The sequence below is a fragment of the Pleurodeles waltl genome, chromosome 11 (genome assembly GCF_031143425.1).
Source record: "Pleurodeles waltl isolate 20211129_DDA chromosome 11, aPleWal1.hap1.20221129, whole genome shotgun sequence".
Taxonomy (NCBI): domain Eukaryota; kingdom Metazoa; phylum Chordata; class Amphibia; order Caudata; family Salamandridae; genus Pleurodeles; species Pleurodeles waltl.
In genome coordinates, this window is record NC_090450.1 from 732,668,472 (window position 1) to 732,694,923 (window position 26,452).

Below are 26,452 nucleotides of genomic sequence, written 5' to 3' on the forward strand. Positions count from 1 at the left end.
CGGCAAGCCTGGCTGCGATCGTCAGGGTTCTCCCCTGATGTTCAGACTACTCTCCTGGACCTGCCATTTGATGGAGACAAACTTTTTGGATCAAAAGCCGGCTCTGCTCTAGAACTATTTAAAGAGAGTAGAGCCATGGCGAGGTCCTTGGGTCTACAGGTAGCCTCATCCTCTGCTTTGAAGTCTTTTAGGAGGTTTAGAGGTTTTGGTCGTGGTGCTTCCTTTCGTGGCAGGCTCCATGCGGCAGGACAGCAATCTGCAGGAACTCTTCCTTACAGATCCTTCAGGGGCAGGGGTAGAGTACGCACTAGAGGTGCCACCCAGCAGCACTCTACCTTTTCCTCTGGAGGGGTGCAGCAGGGAAAGCAGCCTTAGTCCTCCATCACTCCCTGCTCACACGTCTCCGGTGGGGGGGGACTTACTCACTTTCTTCACATGTGGGAGGCCATAACGTCAGACTCCTGGGTCACTGGCATTGTGGAGAAAGGGTGTGCTCTTCCCTTTTGGGAATTTCCTCCTCCCTTCCCTCCCCACCCATCCTTCTGTCCGGCGACCATCTTCTGTTACTGCAACAGGAGGTGATGTCCCTTTTGTCAAAGGGTGCAGTGGAGGTGGTTCCAGAGCAGGAGAGGGGTCAGGGCTGCTATTCAAGATATTTCCTGATCCCCAAAAAGGATGGTCAGTTGAGGCCAATCCTGGACCTGAGGATTTTGAATTGGATCCTCAAGCAGGAAAAGTTCAAAATGCTGACCCTGTCACAGGTTCTTTTGGCGTTGAACAAAGGAGATTGGATGGTGTCTGTCGACTTGCAGGATGCGTACTTCCCTATTCTGATCATCAAGTCGCACAGGGAGTATCTACGGTTTGTGGTGGGGTCGCAGCACTATCAGTTTGCGGTCCTTCCATTTGGTCTTACTTCGCCACCTGGAGTCTTCACGATGGTGATGGCGGTGGTGGCAGCGGAGCTCAGAAGAAAGGGAATAGCAGTATTTCCTTATCTGGACGATTGGTTGATCAAAGCCAAGTCTCCGGAGCTCTTGCGGCATCACCTGCAGTCAACATCTCAGTTGTTGTTCGACCTGGGTTTCTCAGTGAATGTGCCCAAATCTCACCTGGAGCCCTCTCAACACCTCCTGTTCATAGGGGCAGTACTGGACACAACATTGAATCAGGCCTTTCCTCCGCCGCAGCGGGTTCAAGACATTCAGGCGTTGATTCCAATGTTTCAAAATGGAGCGGTCGTTCCAGTCCTCAAGGTCCTTCGTCTGCTCGGTTTGTTCACTTCTTGCATTCTGCTGGTCACGCATGCACGCTGGTACATGAGGGCTCTTCAGTGGTGCATCCGCAGGCAGTGGTTTCAACACAAAGGAGATCTCGAGGACTCAATAAGGATCTCCAGAGATGCTGCAGCAGATCTTCAATGGTGGGCTGCGGTTGGCAACCTGTCGTAAGGAAGGCCGTTCTCGCTACCTCCGCCAGTGGCCACAGTTGTAACGGATGCTTCCACTTTAGGGTGGGGAGCTCATCTGGGGGACCTGGAGATCAAAGGTTGTTGGTTTCCAGGGGAACAAAAGTTTCACATCAATCTGTTGGAATTGCGGGCGATACGTCTGGCTCTCAAGGCCTTCCTCCCTTCCCTTCGCAGTCCGTCGGTTCAGGTCCTGACGGACAACACTACAGTGATGTGGTATATAAACAAGCAGGGAGGAGTGGGGTTGTATCTTCTCTGCAGAGAAGCTCTTAGGCTCTGGTCCAGGCTTCAGGACCACAGGATTTGCTTGGTAGCAAATCATTTGGCCGGAGTTCTGAACGTGCGTGCGGACAGTCTGTCGGCTCATCTCGACCGATCACGAGTGGCGTCTTCATCCAGATCTGGTTCTTTACATCTTCCAGATGTGGGGGTATCCACAGATAGATCTGTTTGCCACTCAGGAGAACGCGCACTGCCCGTTGTTTTGCAGCCTCCAGTATCCGGTGCAAGGAGCTTTGGGGGACGCGCTTCAGATGTCCTGGAAGGGTCAGTTGCTTTACGCGTTCCCCCTCCATACCCTTGATTCCTCGGGTTTTGAGGAAGATCCGCCAAGATCGGGCTCAAGTCATCATAATAGCTCCAGATTGACCAAGACTGGTATGGTACTCGGATCTTCTCCAACTCTGTGTGCCCTCAGCTCCGTCTCCCGTGCAGGGCAGACCTCCTCTTGCTGTCGCAGGGGCAGGTTCTACAACCCCACCTCCAGAGCCTGCACCTTCATGCCTGGTGATTGAACGGGGCAATCTGAGTTTATTTTCTCTCCCTCAAGAGGTGGTGGAAGTTATTTTATCGGCCAGGCGACACTCCACCAAATCGATCTATGCAAGCAGGTGGGCCAGATTTGTCAGTAGGTGTGGAGAGAACCAAATTGATCCCTTGAAGGTCCATTTGTCTGATGTATTGTTATTTGCTTTATCCTTGGCACAGAAGGGTTGTGCAGTTGCCACGGTTAAGGGCTATTTATCAGCGCTGTCGGCTTTTCTGTGCCTTCCAGACCAACCCTCCTTGTTTAAGTCACCTCTGGTATAGAGGTTCATTAATGGTCTCACTAATAAGTTTCCGCCCACTCTGTTTGTTATGCCACAGTGGGATCTTAATTTAGTATTGACCTTTCTTATGGGATCGCCATTTGAGCCGATGCACTCTTGTTCCTTAAGATTCTTAGTTTTGAAGACTGTTTTCTAGTGGCCATAACATCGGCTAGAAGAGTGAGTGAGCTCCAGGCTCTTAGTGTAGAGTCCCCAAATCTTTCATTTTTTAGGGACAAAGTGGTGTTAAGGACCGAGGCGGCTTTCCTCCCGAAGTTTGTTACACCCTTTCATTTGGGGCAGTCTATTACTCTCTCTTCCTTTTACCCTCCACCTCATCTATCCAAGGAGGAAGAGAGGCTTCATCGGTTGGATCCACGAAGAGCGTTGAGCTTCTTTGTCGACAGGACGAGGGAGTCCAGACAAGATGATCAGCTCTTCGTTGGATACGTGGGGAAGAGGAGAGGCAGAGCTGTCCACAAGAGAACGCTGTCCAGGTGGGTCATTCTCTGTATCAAACTTTATTCCTTAGCAAAGAAAGAACCCCCTGTAGGGCTCCGAGCCCATTCCACCAGGGCTAAGGCTGCTTCATCGGCCTTGGCTAGGGGTGTTCCTGTGGTTGACGTCTGCAAAGCGGCAGCTTGGGCATTCCTCCATACTTTTGTCAAACATTACTGTTTGGACTCTGAGGTCAGGAGGGATAGCCATTTTGCTCGCTCAGTGCTGCAGGATTTCTTGGTTTGACCATTCAGGCACCCACCTCCGGAAGTGGTACTGCTTTGGGACTCTATTCTTTAGGTGAGGAATCCACAGGTAGTTGTATCCATCAGAAGAACAAGTTACTTACCTTCGGTAATGCCTCTTCTAGTGGATATATTAGCTACCTGTGGATTCCTCACGGTCCCACCCGCCTCCCGGTTGCCTGATTGGTCTTGCCTCGAATTTCTTGGGTGAGCACCGGTATATTGTATATTTGTATATAATAATGCAATGTATATATATTTCTTTATATATATGGTATATTTCAAAAGAAACATGGTTGGATATGTATATATATTTATTTGCATATTAGTGTGGTTTCCATTAGTTTCGTTTCATATTATTGCAATAAAGGTTGGTTTATAAGTTTACTTGACGTGCTTGTATCACTCTGTAATGTCAGTGTTCACCTGTTCGCCTTAAAGGCACGTAAAAAGTGATAACTGACGTCTGCACGTCGACGAGGGCTTCTTATTGCCTGGATGACGTCATACGGCATTGCGTGGAGTCGGGCAATTGTGACGTCATCGTCGACGTGCAGAGCTAGAAGAAAATTTCCGTTGAGGGCTGGCGCGTGGGAAAATTCTTTAGGTGAGGAATCCACAGGTAGCTAATGAATCCACCAGAAAAGGTATTACCGAAGGTAAGTAACTTGTTTGTTGCACTTGTGCAGTTGGAAGTCAGCAAATATGTTGTAGGGGAACGGAGTGTGTTCCCTGCTCAAGATCCAAGCCAGCAGCCTACCTGACTTGTCTCCCTCTTTGTGCAATCGCTGCACACTATTGCCTCAAGATGTATTTATCCAACCTGTCTCATATGTCCACTACATGCCTTATCACAACCTTTTCCTCTGTGTTCAGTTCGGGGTCTGTCGTCTGGGGCCCCGGCGAGGCCTGGACCCAGAGTTCCCCCACGTGCCCCTTCTGGGGCAGAGTGCTTCGGTCTTTTCCCAGTGGTCCAGCCACTTCCAAACTTTCTCAGTGTGCCTTAGCCTGTGAGATGATCTTCAGCCTTGATGGGTACAGGAGCATGTACTTCAGCTGCAAAGCTCGCAAATTTTTGCTTCACGCGCAAGAAGAATACCTTTTTCTTGCGCCTTTTAGTGCAGTTAGAGTAGATGACGATTCTACAGTTCTTAAACAAGGGCACCGCCTGTTCATGGTAGACACAAAGAATGCAGTCCCAATCAAAGTAGTTCAGGATCCTAGCGATACCAGGGCTCTGTGCACCCATTCCACCACGAAGAAGTCCATCAGACCCTGTTACCACAGTTCGCTCCTTACCCAGTTTTCCAGGAAGTCCTTCACCGAGGTCCCTTCCACCCTCTCCAGGAACCCCTGCAGACGAATGTTACTGCATTGGGATTGATCCTCTGCACCTTCTGCCCATCGTTCGAGATCACCGGAGACTGTGGTTGACTGTGTTAACTGGTGCTTGAGGGTGGCGACCTCTCCCTGCAATGTCTCAATGTTGCCTTGAGCTGTTGTCCACTACCTTCCTCATATCAGCGCGCAGTTGATTAGTGACTATGGAGACCGTACCTATTTTTTGCTCAAGTGCAGTCCGAAAGCCATGTATGGCCTCCAGTGGCTCAGCCCGCGAAGGCTCCGGGCCACTCTGCGAGAGACCTCCAGGTTGTCCGCCCCACCCTGGTGTGTAATCCACTGGGGTTGTTGTCACGGTGTCATATTGTGTTATAGTGTTCACAAGGTACAAAGGCGCCAGCCTCCCCTTCCCCATGGCTTCTTTACAGGAATGTCAATGTGCAGCCACTACCCCGCTCTAGCTAGTTGAAATATGGGCAGCCAAGGGTGACCTGCTCACCCGCCTCAAAAATCCCTCAGCACCCCCGCTGTGCACCAGGCAGTCTCCAACTTTTGACAGGCCTCCCCAGTCCATGGAAGTTTGTCTTCTTGAGCATCTATCACGGGGACACCAACTAATCACCTGGGTGCTCCCGCTCCTGCCATCCAACTTCAGAGGCTATAGAACACCAAGAGCTGTCCCAGTGCTCACAAGGTGCTCACGTACAGAACTGCAGGGCCTCCTCGCGCCATTACCACCTCCCCTTCTCCTATGGGGAATGAGGGGGCTACATTATGCCGCCCACCTCTAGAGCCGCCTCCTTTAGCCAGGTCGTGGTGCCTGCAGCAGCTCGGCAATTAACAGTACGGCCCCCGTCGCTCACCGCTTATCAGGAACGTCACAATATCCTACACCGTATGGTCTTAATGGGGGATCTCGACCCCTGGTTCCATTAGTACCAGGCACCAGGCTTACGCAGTCGTCAGAGCGCCCGCGTTACACTCCTTCTTTATTGGGCCCCGCAGCCCTGTCGCTGCGGAGCATCTCAGGAGGACTCCTATCACCTCCCCAGGAATTGGCAGCCGGCTTCATGCCACGGGAGCAAGAGCCGCAGAGCTGGTCCGATTGTCACACCATGTCTCAGATGGCCAGCTGGTGCGGTCCATCCAGGCCTCTGCCACTTCAGGCCTATGCAACTTCAGCCTTGCGGCAGGCCTCAGTTATGCAGTGGGGCTAGGCGTTGACACTGGGAGACCCAAACGGCCCCAGCTGCTCTCCTTGTTGTGGCGGTAATGCTGGGGAGTCTCACAGCTGTCTCATCACGTTCTGGGCAGAAAGATGATGCACAATAGCAGTGGGCTGGCTGGGAGCTCGCCTGCTCTGGTCCTGTCAACCATATTGCTTGGCCACGCCCCCAATCCGCCTTCATACTTAATAATGAATGCTGTAGCGAAAGCAGCTTTCATCCCTCAGTTTACATAGCAGTTCAACTTCTTGATCATTTTTCCCTTCAAATAAGTTGACCGAGTCTTGCAATCATAATTCCCGGTCTGGAATATTGTCAAAGGGGCCTACTCATGACTCCCTAGGAAATGACTCTCAGAACTGCAGAGACCTCAACCAGGCTGCTTGCCTTTTATTCGTCTTGAAAAGCCACAACCACATTAGGCAGCAACTACATCCCTACCCTGACAGCTCATAAAAGAAAGATCACAATTCGAAAGCGTTACCTGGCTGTTCCCCTACTTGAATGCTGTTCAACCATAATCAACCTCTTAGAAGTTTAACTTCAGCTAATCGTAACCTACTCACCATAGAGCATACCTACTAAAAGAATTCTAGTGGAAGATACCTCCATGCACAGGATTTTTCTGTGTGCTCTGTTTCGGTTCTTCAAAAACATGATCAAAAATGGTTTTCCTGTGTTCAGGTGAACCTTAAAAATCCACGTATTCGTCAGTCCTATGGTTTGCTGCCTTCCAATACACCCTGTGTTACGTGACTGTCCATAGTTAGAGTTTATAACTGTGATGATCCTACCTTGCTGTGGGACACCTAGCACTGCTGCTCCCCCACTCCCAGCGTTGGGATACCCCGTGTCTTAGTCTTTTGTCAGCTGTGATTATCGAAGTTCTGTGCCAACTCGGCTTAGATAAACTATTTTGTTTATGACACCAATTTGTGTACCTGGTGTTGGCTCTGTGTTTTCTGTTTGAGTGTCAGATTCCAGTTGTTTCTCTGGTGTCTTTTTTAATCTCCCTGTTTATTAGTGATGCTGATCCCTATGTTTCTTAATATGTATGTGCATATTGTGTTTCTCTGTCTCTGTTTGGCTTAATGTTCTTGATTTGGTATAATATATTGGCTATGACCTTTTTTTCTGTGAAGTCTCCAATTTTTATGTTGTTTGCTTGTATGTTTCTCACTTGATCTTTCTTCTTTTCCTCTCAGGGTTCAGGCAGTAATTAATCCTGAGGTTGGTGTGGTGGTTGATAGTAATTGTTCCTTCCATTCTACAAGCTGGTGGAAGACTGAAATACTGAAGATTCTTGGAGAAGTTCAATCAACCCTCTCACCATTTCTTATCCGGTAGTTCTTTCTATATTATTTACTGAATGGATTCTAAAAAGGGAATTAGAGTGGGCCGTTTACAGGACGAGTTTTGCAGATTATTGTGCTTTCAGTTTGTGCTGCATTTTTAGTGCTGTATACTACAAAGTCCTGCAGTTAATTAATGAAGAGGAGTGCTCGTAAGGAAAGTTATGATTGCAGTTATCGGTTCACCGGACACGCTTGGAATGTTGCTTGTCTTTTTTCAGCTACAGAGAGCACAGTGACAAGTTGTTTCAAATGCTTATTTCCTGCACAAAAATACTTCATTCACATCCGAGGAAGATGAATGCCAAAGGTTTCAGTAGTGGTCCAAATAATAGTCCTAGACAAAACACCCACTGTAATACGTAGTATGAAAATTCCCTGAATCATCACCAAGTGGTAATGGACTTAAACAGGTTTTACGCCCCAAGATGCAGGAGAAGCCTACATTTTTGCTCTAAAAATTTCAAGATGGAAAGTTCTTGTAAGATTCTCACAACTGCCTGTCACTGTGCCACGTTGATTGTGAGGCCTCATAGACCCTTGGTGTGGCCATCAGGCAGACCCTGAATGACAAGCTTCTCCCTCAGGCCAGAAGGTGTTTTTGTTTTTTTCTTTTAAAGATCTTTTTATTTGAAAGAAAGCAAGCAGTAAGCAACAAGTAGAGCACGTCATGATTGTAAAGAAATGCCTCCTTGGCATGGTTACCCCCTGATATTTTGCCTTTGCTGATGCTAAGTTATGATTTGAGAGTGTGCTGGGACCCTGCTAACCAGGCCCCAGCACCAGTGTTCTTTCTCTAAACTGTACCTTTGTCTCCACAATTGGCACAACCCTGGCACTCAGGTAAGTCCCTCGTAACTGCTACCAAGGGCCCTGATGCCAGGGAAGGTTTCTAAGGGCTGCAGCATGTCTTATGCCACCCTAGGGACCCCTCACTCAGCACATGCACACTGCTTCACAGCTTGTGTGTGCTGATGGGGAGAAAATGACTAAGTCGACATGGCACTCCCCTCAGAGTGCCATGCCAACCTCACACTGCCTGTGGCATAGGTAAGTCACCCCTCTAGCAGGCCTTACAGCCCTAAGACAGGGTGCACTATACCACAGTCCCTTAAAAGCTTTAGAGTTGCACTAGTAATCCGAGCGTTCATTCATGAATGAGTTGCACACACTATGATCAATACAAACAGAATATGTATTTTGACATATTTATTTTTAAATAGTTATTTTAAAATTCCTGTATCTAGGGAACACAATTTTGTTTGGTAGCATCACAGAAGATAAAAATTAAAAGCAGTTGTGTTTAATGAACAGTGAGAACAACAGGGAAAGATTGTAACATGCCATTTTGTAGCCCTTACCACCCTCACTGCCTAGGTGCTATGCTAGTTTTAGCAGATGAATGAATAATAAGCCTAGTTCTCACTCAGGGTGTAGGAAGTTGTCATTTTCTCCCCACCAGCACACACAAGCTGGCAAGCAGTGTGTATGCGCCGAGTGAGGGGTCCCCAGGGTGGCATAAGACATGCTGCAGCCCTTAGAGACCTTCCCTGGCATCAGGGCCCTTGGTACCAAGGGTGCCAGTTACAAGGGACTTACCCGAGTGCCAGGGTTGTGCCAATTGTGGAGACAAAGATACAGTTTAGGGAAAGAACACTGGTGCTGGGGCCTGGTTAGCAGGGTTCCAGCACACTTTCAATCATAACTTGGCATCAGCAAAGGCAAAAAGTCAGGAGGTAACCATGCCAAGGAGGCATTTCCTCACACAGGGGATCTCTGTTAATAGTCCTAAACACTGAATAATCCCGCTTACATGTGGGGATCCTGGAGCACTTCTTTACAGCAGATGTTCACCTTTCTTCAGTAAGGCCTGGAGAAACACCTAAGACATTAATGTTTTGCTTCCATTAAGGAAGGCTACATTGGCCAACTGCTTCAGATTGCATTTAAAAAGGGTAAAAATATGTGAAAAATTCAGACAAACTAACTATAATTGTGATATTTGACGATTCAATTCTCTTTCACAAGCCCCGTTTGAAAGGAGAAAGATGAAGGAGGAGAGGACAATGTAGCCTTATAGAATGCCATTATGTAGATATGAAAAGAGCCTTTAAAGACTCACAGCCCACCAGTATCCCTTCCTGCCCAGCAGGTGACAGTTGCCTAATTTCTTTTTTCCGGCTCCTGGTGACATGATATTGGAGCACTGACCTTGGACTTTTTGGCTTTTTTCCCTCAAAAATCTCACTAGGAAATTTTTGACAAATGTTTCATTCACTGGATTTCACCTGTTTCAGTGTTTTGCTGTCCTTTTCTGATACATTTTTTTTTCCTTTGTCAAATAAAATGCAATCCTTTTTTGACCCGTGTCCTGCCGGTGGAAGATAGAAGGCCAAGTCAGACCCTCTTTACATTTGGAACATCTGCCTTCCTGAGAATCCTGCTCCTGACTGATGTCCACACTGCAGGATCTTTTCAAGACGTACCCTGAGGGACAGGAAAAGGATTTGCCTTAATGGGACAGAAGAGCAGTAGAGACGGCAACAAACACAGTCTGAAGGTGGGACATCATGATAGCGAGGAGAGGGTCAGCCCTCTACCAGGGCTCTTCTACCTTCCTCTGAGGGCTCAGGCGAGGGAGATCTAAAAATAGAGGCCACCATCAAAAATGTTGTTCCAGGATAGCGAGGAGAGGGTCAGCCCTCTACCAGGGCTCTTCTACCTTCCTCTGAGGGCTCAGGCGAGGGAGATCTAAAAATAGAGGCCACCATCAAAAATGTTGTTCCAGGTTGATATCACTATACCTTGTCATTGAGACAAGATATAGTTCCTACATGCTGCCATTGAGAGCAGGGTCGACGTAGAGTAGGAGGCACTGTTCCACATCCAGACAGGAAGTTAGAAGATTCCATGACACTGAGAAGTAGGAAAAGTACGACCTGGAGAAGTCTGTATATGCGGAGGCATAGGAGAAAATTGACATTGAGACCTCCAGACCTGTAGAATGTCAGAAAATCAAGATGTTTACCATCCACCTCTGGCTCTGAACACTCCAGGGTGTATTATCCATCATCGCCCATCTTACTTCCGAACTCTCCTACACTCCTCCGCCACCTCCTTCAGCACCTCTTCCACCTTCTGCGCCAGTGCCTCTTCCACAACCACAAACATCTGTGGAAGTACCTCTACTGAGACTTCTAGCTTCTCCTCGAACATCAAGATCACCTCATTCGAGATCTTGTCATTGTCAAGAGCAGAAGTGCATTCGTGACACCACCACCGATCGCAATATGACAATCTTCTTGTCAAATACATGACCATCATGCATCCAAGTCCAAGTCTAGAACACGATTAAGATGCTGTTCTCCTATTCTACTTCTTCCTCCAGCACTGGGAGATGTTCACCAACACTGACTGACACGTCTCAGCCACAGGTCTTGCCACTGTATGATATTAACACCTTTCAAGAGGTGCTTGTTTGAGGGGCCTCGAAGTTGAATACTGCCCAAGCTGCATCCACATCAGTAATCTTTGAGATGCTTTACCAACTGGTGGCGGCCAGACCCCTTCTACCACTAGTTCCTGGTCTCTTGGAACCACCCATGCAGCTTTTCCTTACACCGACTGCAGCCAAATCGGGTCTGTCGAAGATCCAGAAAAAATATAGGCTCCCAGAGCAGGACCCATTGTTCCTTTGTTTAGATCCTCCCCTTGATTCCGTAGTCATCCTAGCTGCAAAGAAATTGCATTCTACTACTCAGTCTACAGTACCACCATACAAAGAGAGTGCAAAGCTGGATTTAGTGGGGCGCATGGTAAGTGGTTCAGCTGCCACAACCATGAAAACAGCAAGTGCATTGTCCTTGCTGCGCAGATATGAGAGCCTTATGAGACACCTTGCAGCAGTTTGCAGAAGGACACCCGAAGGGATCGATGAGAGGACTTCCTCGAGGTGGTTAGAGGGCATGATAGTCTCCAACTAAGTCATTAGTGCTGCTGCTGATTCTTCACTAAAGGCAGTACCTGGATACTGTCATGGGTTTGTTCTTAGACGGCACTCTTTGCTGTGTCTAACAGCCCGAAAACAAGAATCCCTGCAGAAAATTCTTAATCTTCCCTTCTTGGGTAACCCCTTATATTTAGCCGAGGATGAGACTGCTCAGAAGAAGACTGAGATGGAGACCTTGAAGGTGGTAGGTCTAGAGAAAAGTAACGAACAATGCAGACCCACCTACAAGCCTTATGTACGAAGTTTCTACCGCAAAAGGTTGAAAAACCTTAATGATTGTAAGAGCACCAACAGTAGCAAAGGACCTTTCCAGAATGACCAACATCATCAGCCCAAGGGAAGAGCGGTCACCAGCCAGCTCAAGCAGGAAAGCCTCCTGCAGGCTCCAAAGAATGATCCTTTACTTCCTCTCCTTGTTACCCACTCCGGTAAGGTGAAGTATCTCACAACATCTGTCAGAGTGGCAATCCATCACAAAAGAAGCCTGGGTTCTGAATATTGTGCAAAATGTTTGTCTCAGATTCACCAGCCATCCACCAACTAACCCACCTAAGCATCCTATCAACATCTAGAAATGCTCAGATCGGAAGTAAACACCCTTCTGCAGAAGCAAGTGGTGGAGACTGTTCCTCTTAACCAACAAGGCATGGGGGTTTATTCCTGTTATTTTTTTGGTGAAGAAGAAAGGCACCAAAAACGAATTCTAACCCAAACTAGATCTGATATGCCCCAAATGGATGCACAGATAAAAATTCAGAATGCTAGCATTACCTCAAATCTATCCCCAAATCCATTAGGGAGACTGTCTCTGCTCATTAATTCTCCAGGATGCATATTCTCACGTTCCCATAGCCAGGTAAACATTGTAAATTCCAGAAGTTTGTAGTTGGTCATGATCACTACCAATACCTGGTACTTCGCTTTGGCCTTAAATTGCCCCCAAGAGCCTTTTCGAAGTGAATGGCAGTGCTCGTCACACATCTCAGGAACTTTGCATATTCGTCTGTCCATACCTAGACGACTGGCTTATCAAGGTGTCAACACGACAAGAGGCACAACTCCCATAAATCAGATGACAATCAGTACTCTTCACCGACTAGGCTTGCAGGTCATTCACAACAAATCAACCTCTTCAGTGCATTTCCTTTATTATCCAGATGCCACCATAGACAACATACAAGCAAAAGTGCATTCTTTGGTGGAGAGACTGTTATCCATCCCTCTGAAATGTCACTCTCTTATGAAAACCTCTCATCCCGCAGTGAGGAGAGTGTCATATCTCCTGGGCTCAGTGGCATCCTGTGTATTTCTAAAACCAAACTCCCATCTCTACATGAGACCCCTTCAAGAATGTCTAGAGGGTCAGTGGAATCAATACTCCGGCAACTGGGAGGACAAGATCACGCTTTCCCTCAAAGCGAAGCAGTCCCTCAAAAGGTAGCGCAACCGAAAAATATCCTTCTTGAGATGGCCCCCCCCTTTTTTTGTTTTTAAAGAATCTTTGTCATTTAGAATTTCATTAAATATAATGTTTCAGGAACGGGAAGCAGCCTAAACCACGACAGCGGAACAACAAGGGTCGTTGTCCACGAAAGTGGAACAACACATTTCTGAATAAGAACCCTGTTTTCCTCTGCCTTAACCACGCATGTCAGGAACAACGAACATGCGTGGTTAAGGCAGAGGAAAACAGACTACGGAACGGAGAAGGATGCGGTCAGGTAAGTGGGCCTGGGGTATGGTTGTGGGGTAGTTTTAGGGGCGTGGGTGGGGATAATTTTAGTTTTTAGGGGCGTGGGTGGGGGGGGTTGCGGAAGTTTTAGGGGCGTGGGTGGGGGTGTTGCAGAAGTTTTAGGGGCTGGGTGGGGATTGGGGTAGTTTAGGTTTTAGGGGGGGTTGGGTGGTTTTAAGTTCTGGGGCGGGTTGGGGGGTCACGGTAATTTTAGGGGTGGGGTGTTGGGGTGGTTTTATTGTCTGGGTTGGGGGGTCGTGGTAGTTTAGTTTTGGGGGTGGGGAGTCGGTGTAGTTTTAGGGGCAGTGTTGGGGGTTCGAGGACGTTTTAGATTTTAGGGGTTGGGTTAGTTTTATGTTTTGGGGGTGGGGGTGAGTGGTCACTGTAATTTTAGGGGTGGGGGTTGGGGTGGTTGTAGGTTTTGGGGTGTGGTTGCTGTAATTTTAGAGGTGGGGTTGGGTGGGTTTAGGTTTTAGGGGCAGGGTGGGGGGGAGTCATGGTAATTTAAGGGGCAGGGTTGAGGTGGTTTTAGAGGTGGGGTGGGGGGTCATGGTAATTTTAGGTTGGGGGTCAGGGTAGTTTTAGGGGCAGAGTGGGAGGTTGGGGTAGTTTTAGGGGTGGGGTGGGGTGTCAGGGGGGTCGCATGCTGGAACCATGCAAGCCATTCCACATATGCCTTTACCAGGAAAGCCTTTATAATGAAAAAATGTTACGGCATTCGTGGTAAAGGCTTTAGTAGTAACAGTGCGGTCGTTGTTCCGACTGCGTTGTTTAGGCATGCGTGGTTCCAGCATGCTTTGTTCCGACATGTATTCTTAAGGAACAACTACGTATAGGAAAGATTGCAGTATGACATCAATAAAATTCTTTCATGACAGCTGAACAATTGCAAACTTGATAACATCAGAATATAACATTACATGTGCATTGTAGGACGCAGTCACCGTCCTGACCCTGAAATCTTGACTTATTTTGTGTCATAGGAAAGGTAACCACCACCTTCCTCGTCGAATGCTTTAATTACTCAGTAGGAGTAAGCCTTAATACATGGAAATCTAGCTGGGGCTTTTCAGTAGCCTAATCATTGTCTGAGTCTAATTGAGTGTGGTATCTGGGCCCTGTGGGTTGATATGTAGCAGTGTTTGGGTCATGGCGCTCAGGTCATCAATGCCTCCTCTATCTTCGCATCAGTCCTAGTTTTCCTCAGGTGTGCCTCCTCTGCACCCACCCACTCCAGGAGATCGTTTCTCGAGGCCACGACCGCCGGGGGGCGAGGGCTGTGCCAGTGTTCGGCAATGTGTCTTTTAGCCACTACTAGACCTAGGATCGTATAGCACCTAGTGAGGTTTTCTTTTTTGAGTTGTCAGGCAGGTCGCTTAACAAACAATTTTTAATAGTTAGGGAAATGTCCCACCCTGTCACCCACTTCAGGTGTGCTTGTATCTTGCTCCAAAACTCTGATATTTTTGGGCCATACCATATCATATGGACAAAGTTCATCCGAAAGGCCCTATATCGAGGCTGTAGTGAGGTAAATGCGGCTGAGGCTCTCCGAAGAAAGATATGTCATATGAATAATGTTATACTGGATTTGTTTAAATCTAGCAGACGTGATCGTCTTACAGACCCTCTCATGTATTTTAGTCTAATCCCAAGGAGAAATCTGTTCTACGCTGTACTATGGTCACACTTGTTCAACCCCTAGCGGCTGATGGTGTCAGTCTGCCCTAAGTTCACAATATAAATGTGTAATGAATCATCAACCCCCTGCCATATTTAAGAGTGTGACCATAGTGTGGGTAGGGTCTGGTGCATTGGGGAATGTCATCCACAATTGGTGTGCTGTGGCAGATATTTTGGCATATTGGAGAAATTGACCCCCTCCTAAGTGAAAGTTTGTTTCTGCGTCTTGTAAGGATATAAAGCGGCCATCAGGATAAATATCACCTAGCACTATGCAACCCTCCTCTTGCCATTTATCCATTGCCATCATTTGGGCTATGTGCCTGAACTGAGAGATTATCAAGATATCTAAATCTAAGGCAAAGGAGGCTCGACTCCTTTCCATATTTGACCCATTAGGCTTAATAAATGTGGAAAGTGGGTGTTCCTGCCCACATCAACAAGAGTGCACCTAATTGTTGACCTTTGTGTGATCCCTCTGAGTGATATCTCTCCCAATCCCACTCCCCAGCTAGCCAGGAGATAGCGTGTTGCAGGTTGGCCACAAACCGATACAACTCCATATTCGGGACGTCTAAGCCACCCCAAGCCCACTCTCTCATCGTTTACCCTGCCATAGAAGCTCCACCAAGAGCATATCCAGCTCTCTGAACACTTCCCTTGGGATTTGAAATTAGGAGCCCTGCATAACGTAGAGACATCTGGGTAATATGACCATCTTCACAAGAGCTGCTTTCCCCAATAGAGAGAGCCTAAGGGTGTTCCAGAAGCGAATTGAAGTTCGCAGTCCAGTCAGGACCTTAGCCATAATATTAGTTTAGAACAGGTCCTGCGTTATATACAGGCCAAAGTAATTGACCTTATTTAGCATCCATGGAAGTTCACCTTTGGGTAGAGTTTCCAGGGGTTCACCTGTCAGTAGTCGGAACGGGAACAAGGTGAACTTCTTTGTTTTGACCCGTAGGCCAGACACCTCCCCAAATTTGTGATAACATTTAGAATTATAGCGACTGATATATTGGGACGTCAGAGGTAAATCAGTGCATCATCTGTATATATGGAGACTATTGCCCTCATGACGACACTGGCTGTCGGGGATAAAGTGGCAGTAATACCGCCAACAGGCTGGCGGTAACTACCACCAAATTATGGCGATGATATCTCCAAATTCTCTTCCAGGGGATCCTCATCAATAGTCATAAACATTGAATATTCCCGCCACGTGCGGGGACCCCGGAGCATATATAAAATACACACATATTATACATGTGTAAAACAGCAATGTAGGCTATAATGTTAAAACAGGCTAAAATGCTTTATTTCTATGAAGTTTTTTTTTTTTTTTATATTATAAAATTACAATAGAGAATAAATATCTACCCTAGCCCCCAAAACTGGGCTTAGGGAAGTAAGCAGCAGTAAACTCTAGAGAAAAAGAGAACAAACTGCATTGAAAAACAATGGAGCATTTTTAGCCAATAGGCTGCATGCAGGTTAACACAGGAGAACCATAAAAACTTTGGCACCGTGCCTTTAAGACCCTGAGCACCTCCAGTATCCCACCATGCCTCAGGGGTGAAGGAAAGGTGACAGTTGGTCCACAGTTAGGTCAGTTCTTTTTTCCGGCTTCTTCTGAGAGGATCCTGGAGCATTGAGCTCTCAGTTTTTCTGAGTTTTTCTCAGAATAATTCTGTAAAAAAGCGTTTTTTCACTTTTCATTCGACAAATAACATCTTTGTCTGAGCTAGGCAGTTTTTTCCTGACAGAAAAATGCCTTCACTTTTTGTCAAATGCCCTGCTTGTGGGAAGAAGGCCCAGTCAGATCCCCACTCTCTGTGTATAGTGTGCCTGCCTCAGAGTCACTGCCCTCACACTTGTAAGTACTGCAAGAACATGTCTAAGAGGACTCTGAAAGACAGAGAGAAGATCCGGCTGCATGGGCTTCAGGAGAGGCAAAGAACATCGTCCTCCTCACTTCCCAGACAACCAGAAGGCCATTCTAAGGAGAGAATGGCTCGGTCGACGTCAGCAGGTAGGAAAGTACCTGTTTGTTCACCGTCGACGTCGTCGCTACCACCGTCTCACCGGCATAGATCGCCGTCGAAGGAAACGGCGTCGAGGGAACAACATCGCAGGGGCAGGTCTCCGTCGACGGCAGCCCGCCGATCGACGTCGAGCCATCGCCGGCGTGCCTGGTCGCCGCCAAAGGCTGTGCGCCCCCGACGTCAGGGCACACGACGTCGAAATCACCACGACGGCATGTGAGACATCCGCCGTCGACCTCCCACCGCTCCACGTCGAGGCACACGACGGCGAGCAGGTCGAGGTCCAAGGATCGCCGTTCGACGTCAAGGCACTCAGCGTCGAGGCACTCAACGTCGAGGCAGGAGCAACCGGCTAGGGGCCCTTCGACGTCGAAACAGCCATCAACGTCGACACAGGTTTTACCTGTCCCACAGGGAGCAGAACATCGCCCCATGCCAGACAAGGCGCCATCTCCAGTGGTCTCCATACCGAGCAACTCTTCTCGGTCAAGAGCGGCCTCATCTGGGCATGTCTCGCCCATCAATCTATCTCCGATATGGCTGGAGAGCCTTAACAGACCAGCGGCCTCCCCAGATTCGCAATATTCGCGAATGTATTCGCCTACTGCCTCCCTGCCAAGAACGCCATCACCGACAGCCAGGGCAGAACGGGCTCGTTCTGTTCCTCGCCAACCGGTCGCGAGGCCTAGGCGCTCTGCTACAGCGTCTCGCAGCAGGTCTCGTTCTCAACGAAGATCCAGGTCTCGTTCAAGAAGAAGATCACCCTCTTGGTCTTCATCAGGTTCATCTGTTGGGCGTTACTCACCCACCCTAACAGATTCACCACCTGCTAGAGTCTCACCGGTGGATGACATTACCACGTTTAACGAGGTGCTGCTAAGAGGAGCGCAGAAACTCAACATAGAGGTTCCAGAGCCATCTACCTCCTCATCAGTCATCTTTGAGACTCTACAACAGAGATCAGCATCGAAAAAGCTGCTGCCTCTAGTGCCTGGTTTGTTGCAGCCAACTATGGACACTTTTCTAGCCCCAGCCTCGCTTAAATCTGCCCCGGCTAGGATTCTCAAAAAGTACAAGGCTCCCGAACAGGACCCTTTGTTCCTCAGGAAGGACCCGCCACCGGACTCGGTTATAATAGCTGCCGCCCGAAAGACCCACTCGGTGGCATCTTCATCCACGGTACCCCCGGATAAAGAGAGCAGGCATCTAGACTCTCTGGGGAGAAAGATATGCGGGACGGCGGCTTCGGCAATGAAAGTCTCCAGTGCATCTGCGCTCCTGGGCAGGTATGATCGTTCACTGTGGGACTCTCTCAGTAGATTCACAGAAAAATTGCCCAGAGTGGACAGACAAGATTGCCAGGAGATACTGCAAGAAGGATGCCTGGTATCCAACCAGGTTATCAGCGCGGCAGCAGATGGGGCGGATTTAGCTGCTCATGTGTACGCGCATGGAATCTGTGCAAGGAGATCTTCCTGGCTGAGGCTCACTGGTTTGAAACAGGAAGCACAACAACGCATCCTGAATCTCCCATTCGCCGGCAACTCTCTATTCGGTGCCCATGCAGACGAAGAAATGGCCCGCATGAAGACTGAGGTGGATACCATGAGGGCGGTGGGCCTGGAAAGAAAGAAAGAAAGATTTCAGGCGGAGGTACAGGCCGTATGACAGGCGACCTTTCCAGCAGAGGGTTCAAACCCCTCATTGGTCTCAAAGGTCACAGCAACGACAGGGACGCCCTCTTTTTCAACGGAGGAACACAAGGGAGCGAGGGTCAAGTAGACCTCAACAGTCCACTCCGAAAGCACCCACCAAGCAATGAAATCTCGCTTCCCTCGACACTGTACACCACTCCGGTGGGGGGAAGTATTACAGCTTATCTTCACGAGTGGCACTCTATCACAAGAGACAAATGTGTGCTCAATATTGTCAAACATGGCTATTCTCTTCTTTTCAAACAGCCTCCACCACGCTTGCCACCAACCAAAGACAATCCATCTCATCTCAGCTTGCTACGCAAGGAGGCTCTCGCCCTCCTAAAAAAGAATGCCATAGAAAAGGTTCCACCCGCACACAGAGGACAGGGGGTCTACTCCCGTTACTTTCTAGTGGCGAAGAAGGGTCGAGAGGGCGTTTTCAGGCCAATTCTGGACCTACGGCTGCTGAACAAATACATAAGGCAGCAGAAGTTCAGAATGCTAGCGCTTCACCAGATTTTCCCTCAACTGCATCAGGGAGACTAGATGTGCTCCATCGACCTGCAGGATGCGTACTTTCACATCCCAATAGCTCCCAAACATCGAAAATTCCTGCGCTTCCGAGTAGCGTTACAGTATTACCAGTTCAGAGTTCTACCCTTTGGCCTGAAATCTGCCCCAAGAGTTTTCTCGAAATGTATGGCAGTGGTGGCGGCGCATCTTCGAAGACAAAGGATATACATATATCCATACCTAGACGACTGGCTACTGAAGGCTTCTTCTCCGGAGCAGGCGAGAAGCCATCGGGACATTGTACTCGGAGTTTGCGAAGCTCTAGGTCTTCAGGTCAATTACCAAAAGTCAACCTTGATTCCAACACAGAATCTTCACTACCTAGGAGCTATCATAAACACAGAACTCCAAAAAGTGTATCCTTCGGAGGAACGACTATCCTCAATAGACAGGAAGTGTCAGGACCTGTTGAGAGCCAAAGCACCTACGGCGCGTCAGGTGACATCGCTGCTGGGCTCCATGGCATCATGCATTTTTATTGTCCCAAATGCCAGACTCCACATGAGACCCCTCCAGGAGGCATTGGAGACCAACTGGAGCCAAAGAACAGGTCGCTGGGAGGACACGGTGCAGCTACAGGCGGTAGCACTTCAGTCATTAAGATGGTGGATGCACAGACCTCACCTGTCAGTGGGTGCTCCGTTTCACCAGGTGCTTCCATCCGACACCCTAGTAACGGATGCGTCTCTTCAGGGATGGGGGGCTCATCTGGGTCCCTTTCAAGCGCAGGGTCTGTGGTCAGACAAGGAAAAGCAGTACCACATCAATCTGCTAGAACTCAGAGCGGTCCATCTGGCTCTCAAGTCTTTCATACCACTAATTCAGAGGAAAACGCTCTTAATACAGACGGACAATACAACCACGATGTATTACTTGAACAAACAAGGGGGAACGAGGTCCCTACCCCTATCGCGAGAGGCCCAAGCGATATGGCATTGGCTCCTGGCCAGAGGAATGTCAATTACAGCAGTTCACCTGCCAGGTCAGCAAAACGTGGAAGCAGATTTTCTGAGCAGACACCTAGAGGACGCTCACGATTGGGTCCTACACGGCAAAGTCGCAGAATACATCTTCGCACAATGGGGTCGGCCTCAACTGGATCTCTTTGCAGACGAAGTAAACAAGAAATGCCCAGACTTCGCATCCAGGTTCTACCGTCCGGGATCTCGAGGGAATGCCCTGTTGATCGACTGGTCAGGGACATTTCTCTACGCTTTTCCGCCGATTCCCCTCATTCCGGCAGTAATCAGCAAACTTTACAGATCCAGGACCAGAATGATTCTTATAGCACCACAATGGCCCCGACAATTCTGGTACACAGATCTCCTCAACCTGTCGGAAAAACCTCACAGGAGGCTGCCGTGCAGACCGGATCTTCTGAGCAGAATGGAGGGCAGAATTCTACATCCCAACCTACCCTCTCTGAGCTTAACAGCATGGCTCCTGAATTCCTGCAGTATGGGCACCTAGGGCTCTCACAGGGGTGCATGAACATCTTGAAAGAGTCCAAACGGCCTTCCACGCGGCGTTCTTACGCTTTTAAGTGGAAGAGATTCTACATATGGTGCTGTCAGCAAGGTCATAATCCCATACGGGCGCAGGAGGATGTCATACTGTCCTATTTGCTTCATCTAGCGAAGTCCGGTTTGCAGGTATCATCTATTAAGGTACATTTGTCTGCTATTACAGCCTATCGCAAGTCACCTTCTCAGGAATCCTTCTTTACGAAACCTGTAGTCAAGGATTTCTTAGAAGGTTTGAAGAAAGTTTTTCCGCCCATTCGGAGACCTTCTCCTCCATGGGAACTGAACATAGTCTTGGCAAAACTTATGGGCCCTCCTTTTGAGCCTATACATAAGGCCTCTTTACAACACCTTACGTGGAAGACGGCTTTTCTAGTGGCCATTACTTCAGCGAGGAGGGTCAGTGAAATCCAGGCCTTGTCTTCCAAAGAACCGTACACGGTTTTTCATGACAATAGAGTGGTTCTACGAACTCACCCATCTTTCCTTCCGAAGGTGGTGTCAGAATTCCATATCAATCAGACCATATCTTTACCGACTTTCTTTCCCAATCCGGAGACTCCGGCAGAGAAAGCATTGCACTCCTTAGACTTGAAAAGAGTGCTGAAATTTTATCTGGATAAGACAAAATCGATTAGACACTCTAACCGCTTGTTTGTAAACTATGGTCATTTGAGGATAGGAGAGGCAGCATCTAAGCGAACAATATCAAGATGGATAGTTTCTTGTATTGTTAATACTTACCAGCTAGCTAATAAACAATTACTAGCGCGGCCTAGAGCGCATTCCACAAGGGGAAAAGCGGCTACTGCTGCCCTCCTTAACAATGTTCCGATATCTGAGATTTGTAAGGCTGCTACATGGAAGTCTGTCCATACGTTTACTAGACACTACTGTTTAGACTCAGATGCAAGAGCGGATGCCCAAGTGGGGCAGGCCTCTCTAAGAAATCTATTTGCGTAAGACCTATCTATTCCTGCACTTCTATCGGACAGTCCGCTGGATTTAGGGATGGGCTTGCTAATCTATTCAATGTTTATGACTATTGATGAGGATCCCCTGGAAGAGAAGGATAAGTTACTTACCTGTAAATCCTAGTTCTCTTCCAGGGGTATCCTCGTCAAAGTCATAAACAACCCACCCTCCTCCCCGGACGCACGTCTCCTAGAAGTGCAGGACAGACTGTATTTTGAATCAGTTACACAGATTGTCACTGTAAAAAAGAACTGACCTAACTGTGAACCAACTGTCACCTTTCCTTCACCCCTGAGGCATGGTGGGATACTGGAGGTGCTCAGGGTCTTAAAGGCACGGTGCCAAAGTTTTTATGGTTCTCCCGTGTTAACCTGCATGCAGCCTATTGGCTAAAAATGCTCCATTGTTTTTCAATGCAGTTTTTTCTCTTTTTCTCTAGAGTTTACTGCTGCTTACTTCCCTAAGCCCAGTTTTGGGGGCTTGGGTAGATATTTATTCATTATTGTAATTTTATAATATAAAAAAAAAAAAAAAAAAAAAAACTTCATAGAAATAAAGCATTTTAGCCTGTTTTAACATTATAGCCTGCATTGCTGTTTTACACATGTATAATATGTGTGTATTTTATATATGCTCCGGGGTCCCCGCAAGGGTGCAGGAATATTCAATGTTTATGACTTTGATGAGGATACCCCTGGAAGAGAACTAGGATTTACAGGTAAGTAACTTATCCTTACAGCCAATGTACTACACCAACCACCAGGGCGGAAACAACAGGAACCACTGCGGCAGCAGCCTACTGCCAGGCAGAAGACAAAGTTCCACCCACCATATTATGACATGGCAATCCACCACCGTTTCTGAGGCGGTACCAATGGCATCAAAAGCCTGGTGGAAACAGTGCCCAGAAGTCAAAAGTCTCACCATTGGAGACACAAGGAAGAACCACGCCGCCATGGAACCAGAACTGCAAATCTTTCCGATGATTTTCTACGTTATGCTCTACCATGAACACCAACGCCGGTGAAGACGATGATGGTGAGTACAGATGCCTAGCACACAAGGGGAGGGTGGGAGGAAAAGGAGAGTGACACACACACACACCCACCCCATACACACACACACACCATACACACAACCAGCTGCACAAGAAAACAATTTATCCCCGAAAATTGGTTGAATAATACAAGGACAGCAACAGGAATTGACTAAAATGATTGTAATAAGATCAACATCAAAATTAATAAGTCGATGTGGCAGTGCAACAGATATGTACAAATGTAGAAAACAGGGACACTGCCCAGTCCACAGGGGCCACATTGCTACGGGGCAACATCCAAGGTCCAACTCGATCCCTGCACCAATACAAAGAGAACACTGCAGGGGCATCATTTGGCAAATAGGCAGGCACCTCGGGGGGGGGTGCGGTGGTACCTCAGACGGATGCAGAAACAAGACCATTGGTTCTGGAGAGGGTAACATGCCCTGGGCATGGTCCTGGGGAGTGCAAGGCCACAGTCTCTCGAGTGGGTGACTTGCCCACTGGTTCTGGAGGGGGCAACATGCCCATTGCTTGGTCCTGGGGAGTGCAAGGCTACTGTCTCTCGAGTGGGTGACTTGCACACTGGTTCTGGAGGGGGGCAACATGCCCTGTGCTTGGTCCTGGGGATTGCAAGGCCACAGTCTCTGGAGTGGGTGAGTTGCCCACTGGTTCTGGAGGGGGCAACATGCCCTGTGCTTGGTCCTGGGGATTGCAAGGCCACAGTCTCTGGAGTGGGTGAGTTGCCCACTGGTTCTGGAGGGGGCAACATGCCCTGTGCTCTGTCCTGGGGAGTGATGGGCCACAGTCACTCGAGTGGGTGACTTGCCCACTGGTTCTGGTGGTGGCAGGCCGCACAGCACCCCATGGAGGCTGGATCATATGGCGTCCGCCGGCGGTGACGGCTGCACTGTGGTGGTGGAAGTGGGAGGCTCCTGATCAGCCCCTGCACCCTCCGATGGCTGCACTGTGGTGGTTGTTGTGGGAGGCTCATGCTCAGCCCTTGCACTCACTGATGGCTGCACAACCACGGCTGGCGGTGGGGGCTCTGTGACAGCTGCTGGTGCAGGCTCCTTCTCCTTCTTGCTGGCTGGTACAGGCTCCTTCCCCTTCTTGCCGGCTAGTGCATGCTCCTTCCCCTTCTTGATGGCTGGTGCAGGCGCCTTACCCTTCTAGCTGGCTGATGCAGGCTCCTTCCCCTTCTTGCTGGCTGATGCAGGCTCCTTCCCCTTCTTGCTGGCTGGTGCAGGCTCCTTCCCCTTCAATATTTGTGGCCTGGAATCCTTTCCACTATGAGTAGGTGCTGATGAAACTGGGCCCGTGGACTATTTGGCTGAGGTGCTTGGCTGGGTCCTTGATACCCTGGCCATACGTGCAGGGGGAGGGGTAGGGAAGAGGTCAATCTGGGAAAGGAAAAGTTTTTTAGGGACATTTGGGCAGGAAGAGGGAGAAGTAATGGGAGTGGAGGATGAGGGAGTGGTTGTCGGAGGTGTTTGTCTGCTGGATTTGAGTGCAGGTGCATGGGTTGTATGCTGTTGTGAGGTGGATGGCTGTTGTGTGTCTGAGTGCTTGCGTTTATGTACTTTAGGAGGGGGGGACAGACACAGTGGGAGAGGACATAGGGGAAGTGTGCATGAATGCTGTGGAGGTGTCTGCCAGTGAGGTGTGTGTTCTGCTTGGTGTGGTGATGATGCAGGTACTGGATGGTGTTGTAGCGCATGCAGTTGTGAGTGTGGATGTGACTGGGTGGGAGGCAGAGGAGGAGGGGGAGACAGTGGAAATAGTGGATGTTGTAGCGCATGCAGTTGTGAGTGTGGATGTGACTGGGTGGGAGGCAGAGGAGGAGGGGGAGACAGTGGAAATAGTGGATGTTGTAGTGTCTGCAAATGAATGGTGTTTGTGTTAGTGCCTGTGGGATGAAGTGTGGTGCTTGTGTTTGCCTGTGACACTCTTGGGTGCCTGGGGCGAAGGAGATAGAGACAAACGATACACTGGGTCAATGACTGCACCAACACCACCGTTCACGTACACAGCCCTCTCACACACAGGGTACAGGCCTATGCACTATGCATTGCCCTGCCAGTGATATTGCTAGCCACCAAGGCATGAGGAGGAGCACACACCTCCAACTGCAGCACACCTGGGACCCACGCAGCCCTGACCAGTAGTGGATGCTAACAAGCTAGGTAGGCAGTATTTCACCTTCAGACCCTTTTCCACCAGAGGACCTACGCTGCTATGTCTGGCCTAGGGGCACCCACTGACACACACCCACCACCCAGATACCAACCCTCTAGCTGTTTCCTTCAAGGATGGCCACTGTACTCACCCCCATGTGGCTGCTGTGATGTCCTCAAGCGCCCTTCCAGCTCTGGATAGGCCACCGCCATTGTGTGGGCCACCGGGGAGGTCAGGGTTTGACAGGCACCCCTTCTTCATGGGAAGGCCATCCCCAGCTGGGCCTCTGACGGCTTCTGTGCCCAGCGCCTCAGGTCCCTCCACCGTTTGCGACAGTGGGTGCCCCAGCCTGCCATAGACCCCCAGGGTCTACACTTCTTTGGCGATGGCAAGTAATATACCCTTCTTTTGATGGCCGCTGACCTGCAGAGGCAATATAAACAGGAGAACACCATTAGACAAACAGTCCAGCCTGTAACACAAAGGACCCACCATACTGGTTTCCATCACTATTGGCACACATAGCCCAGCACTCAATATGTACCCAGCCAAGAGGACATCCTTCCCCCTTACACGATGCCTTCACACACACCTCCATACATTCCTGCCACATGCATCGTGCCATCAGTGTACTCACCTGTTGGTCTGGAGGCCCATACAGCAGTCCATACTGGGGTAGGACCCTATCCAGTCTCTCCATTTCCTCTGAAGTGAAGGCTGGGTCCCTTTCCCTGGTCACATGGGCCATTGTAAGTTCCAGACACAGCTCACAGTAGCACATGCTTTGTAGGTCCACTCCAATGGAAGGTCAGGAAACAAGTGAGGAAGCAGATAGAAAATGGCGGTTACGTCCGTGGTGGTGCATACTGTCACCGCTGGCGTAGATCACCATTGGCCACTGTACCCCATAGGGCCCAATATTTACCAATGGTGAATTGCAAGGTGGTTCCCAACCGCCTCCTTCCACGGCACACAACGTCAGTGGCATTACCTCACTTCCACCTGTCCCTCCACACAGGACAGGCAGATGCCAATTCAGGGGGTTGGGGGGCAGGCCTATGGAATAATGCTGTGTCACAGGATAACATACTTGACAAATCACGCTGTCCCATAACATGTTTACAGATTGCAGACTACTGTTGTGGCTTCATTGTTCAGTTTGTGACAGCCTCCTCACTCTTTTGTCCCTTAGATACTTACCTCTGCAGATAAATAGGAGATGGAGACATACCCCCCATGTACAGACCCCTGGTGGACTTGGCTACACTGGAGGACAGGCACATAATACTCACCTATAGACTTGACAGGGCCACAATCATAGAGCTGCATCTGCAGCTACATTGCATTCCCCCAGGTTGAGGATTTGGCCACTGTGAAGGCCGGGTTTTATGCAATGAGACATATCACCAATATAATAGGGGCGACTGACGGAACACATATTGTTGTTCCCCCCCCCCCCCTACTGCCCTGCCCCCCTGCAAGAATGACCAGGTGTTCAGAAATCGTAAGAGTTTCCACTCTATGAATGTGCAGATGGTGTGCTTGGTGGACCAGTATATCGCCCACGTCAATGCTAAGTATCCTGTGTCGGTGCATGATGGCTTTGTCCTAAGGAATAGCAGCATTCGAAATGTGATGGCCCGATTACAGATGCACAGGTTGTGGCTCATAGGTGAGCCCTGGTTCCCACCCAATATAAGTTGTTGTATATACCTATGGTGTTGGCCATATGGGATAGTGTGTGGCTAAATGTTGTCCCTCAATATTTGCAGGGGAC

The 26,452-nt window shown here is 48.9% G+C and overlaps 1 protein-coding gene across 1 annotated transcript in view; it reads left to right on the plus strand.

Annotated features, from left to right (window-relative positions):
- Positions 1-26,452, plus strand: part of GPAT2 (glycerol-3-phosphate acyltransferase 2, mitochondrial) — a 1,401,514-nt gene that overhangs the window by 404,268 nt on the left and 970,794 nt on the right. The window contains exon 5 of the mRNA XM_069212686.1: positions 7,075-7,212. Coding sequence (XP_069068787.1) covers positions 7,075-7,212 — 138 coding nt within the window. The remainder of the gene's footprint in view (positions 1-7,074; positions 7,213-26,452) is intronic.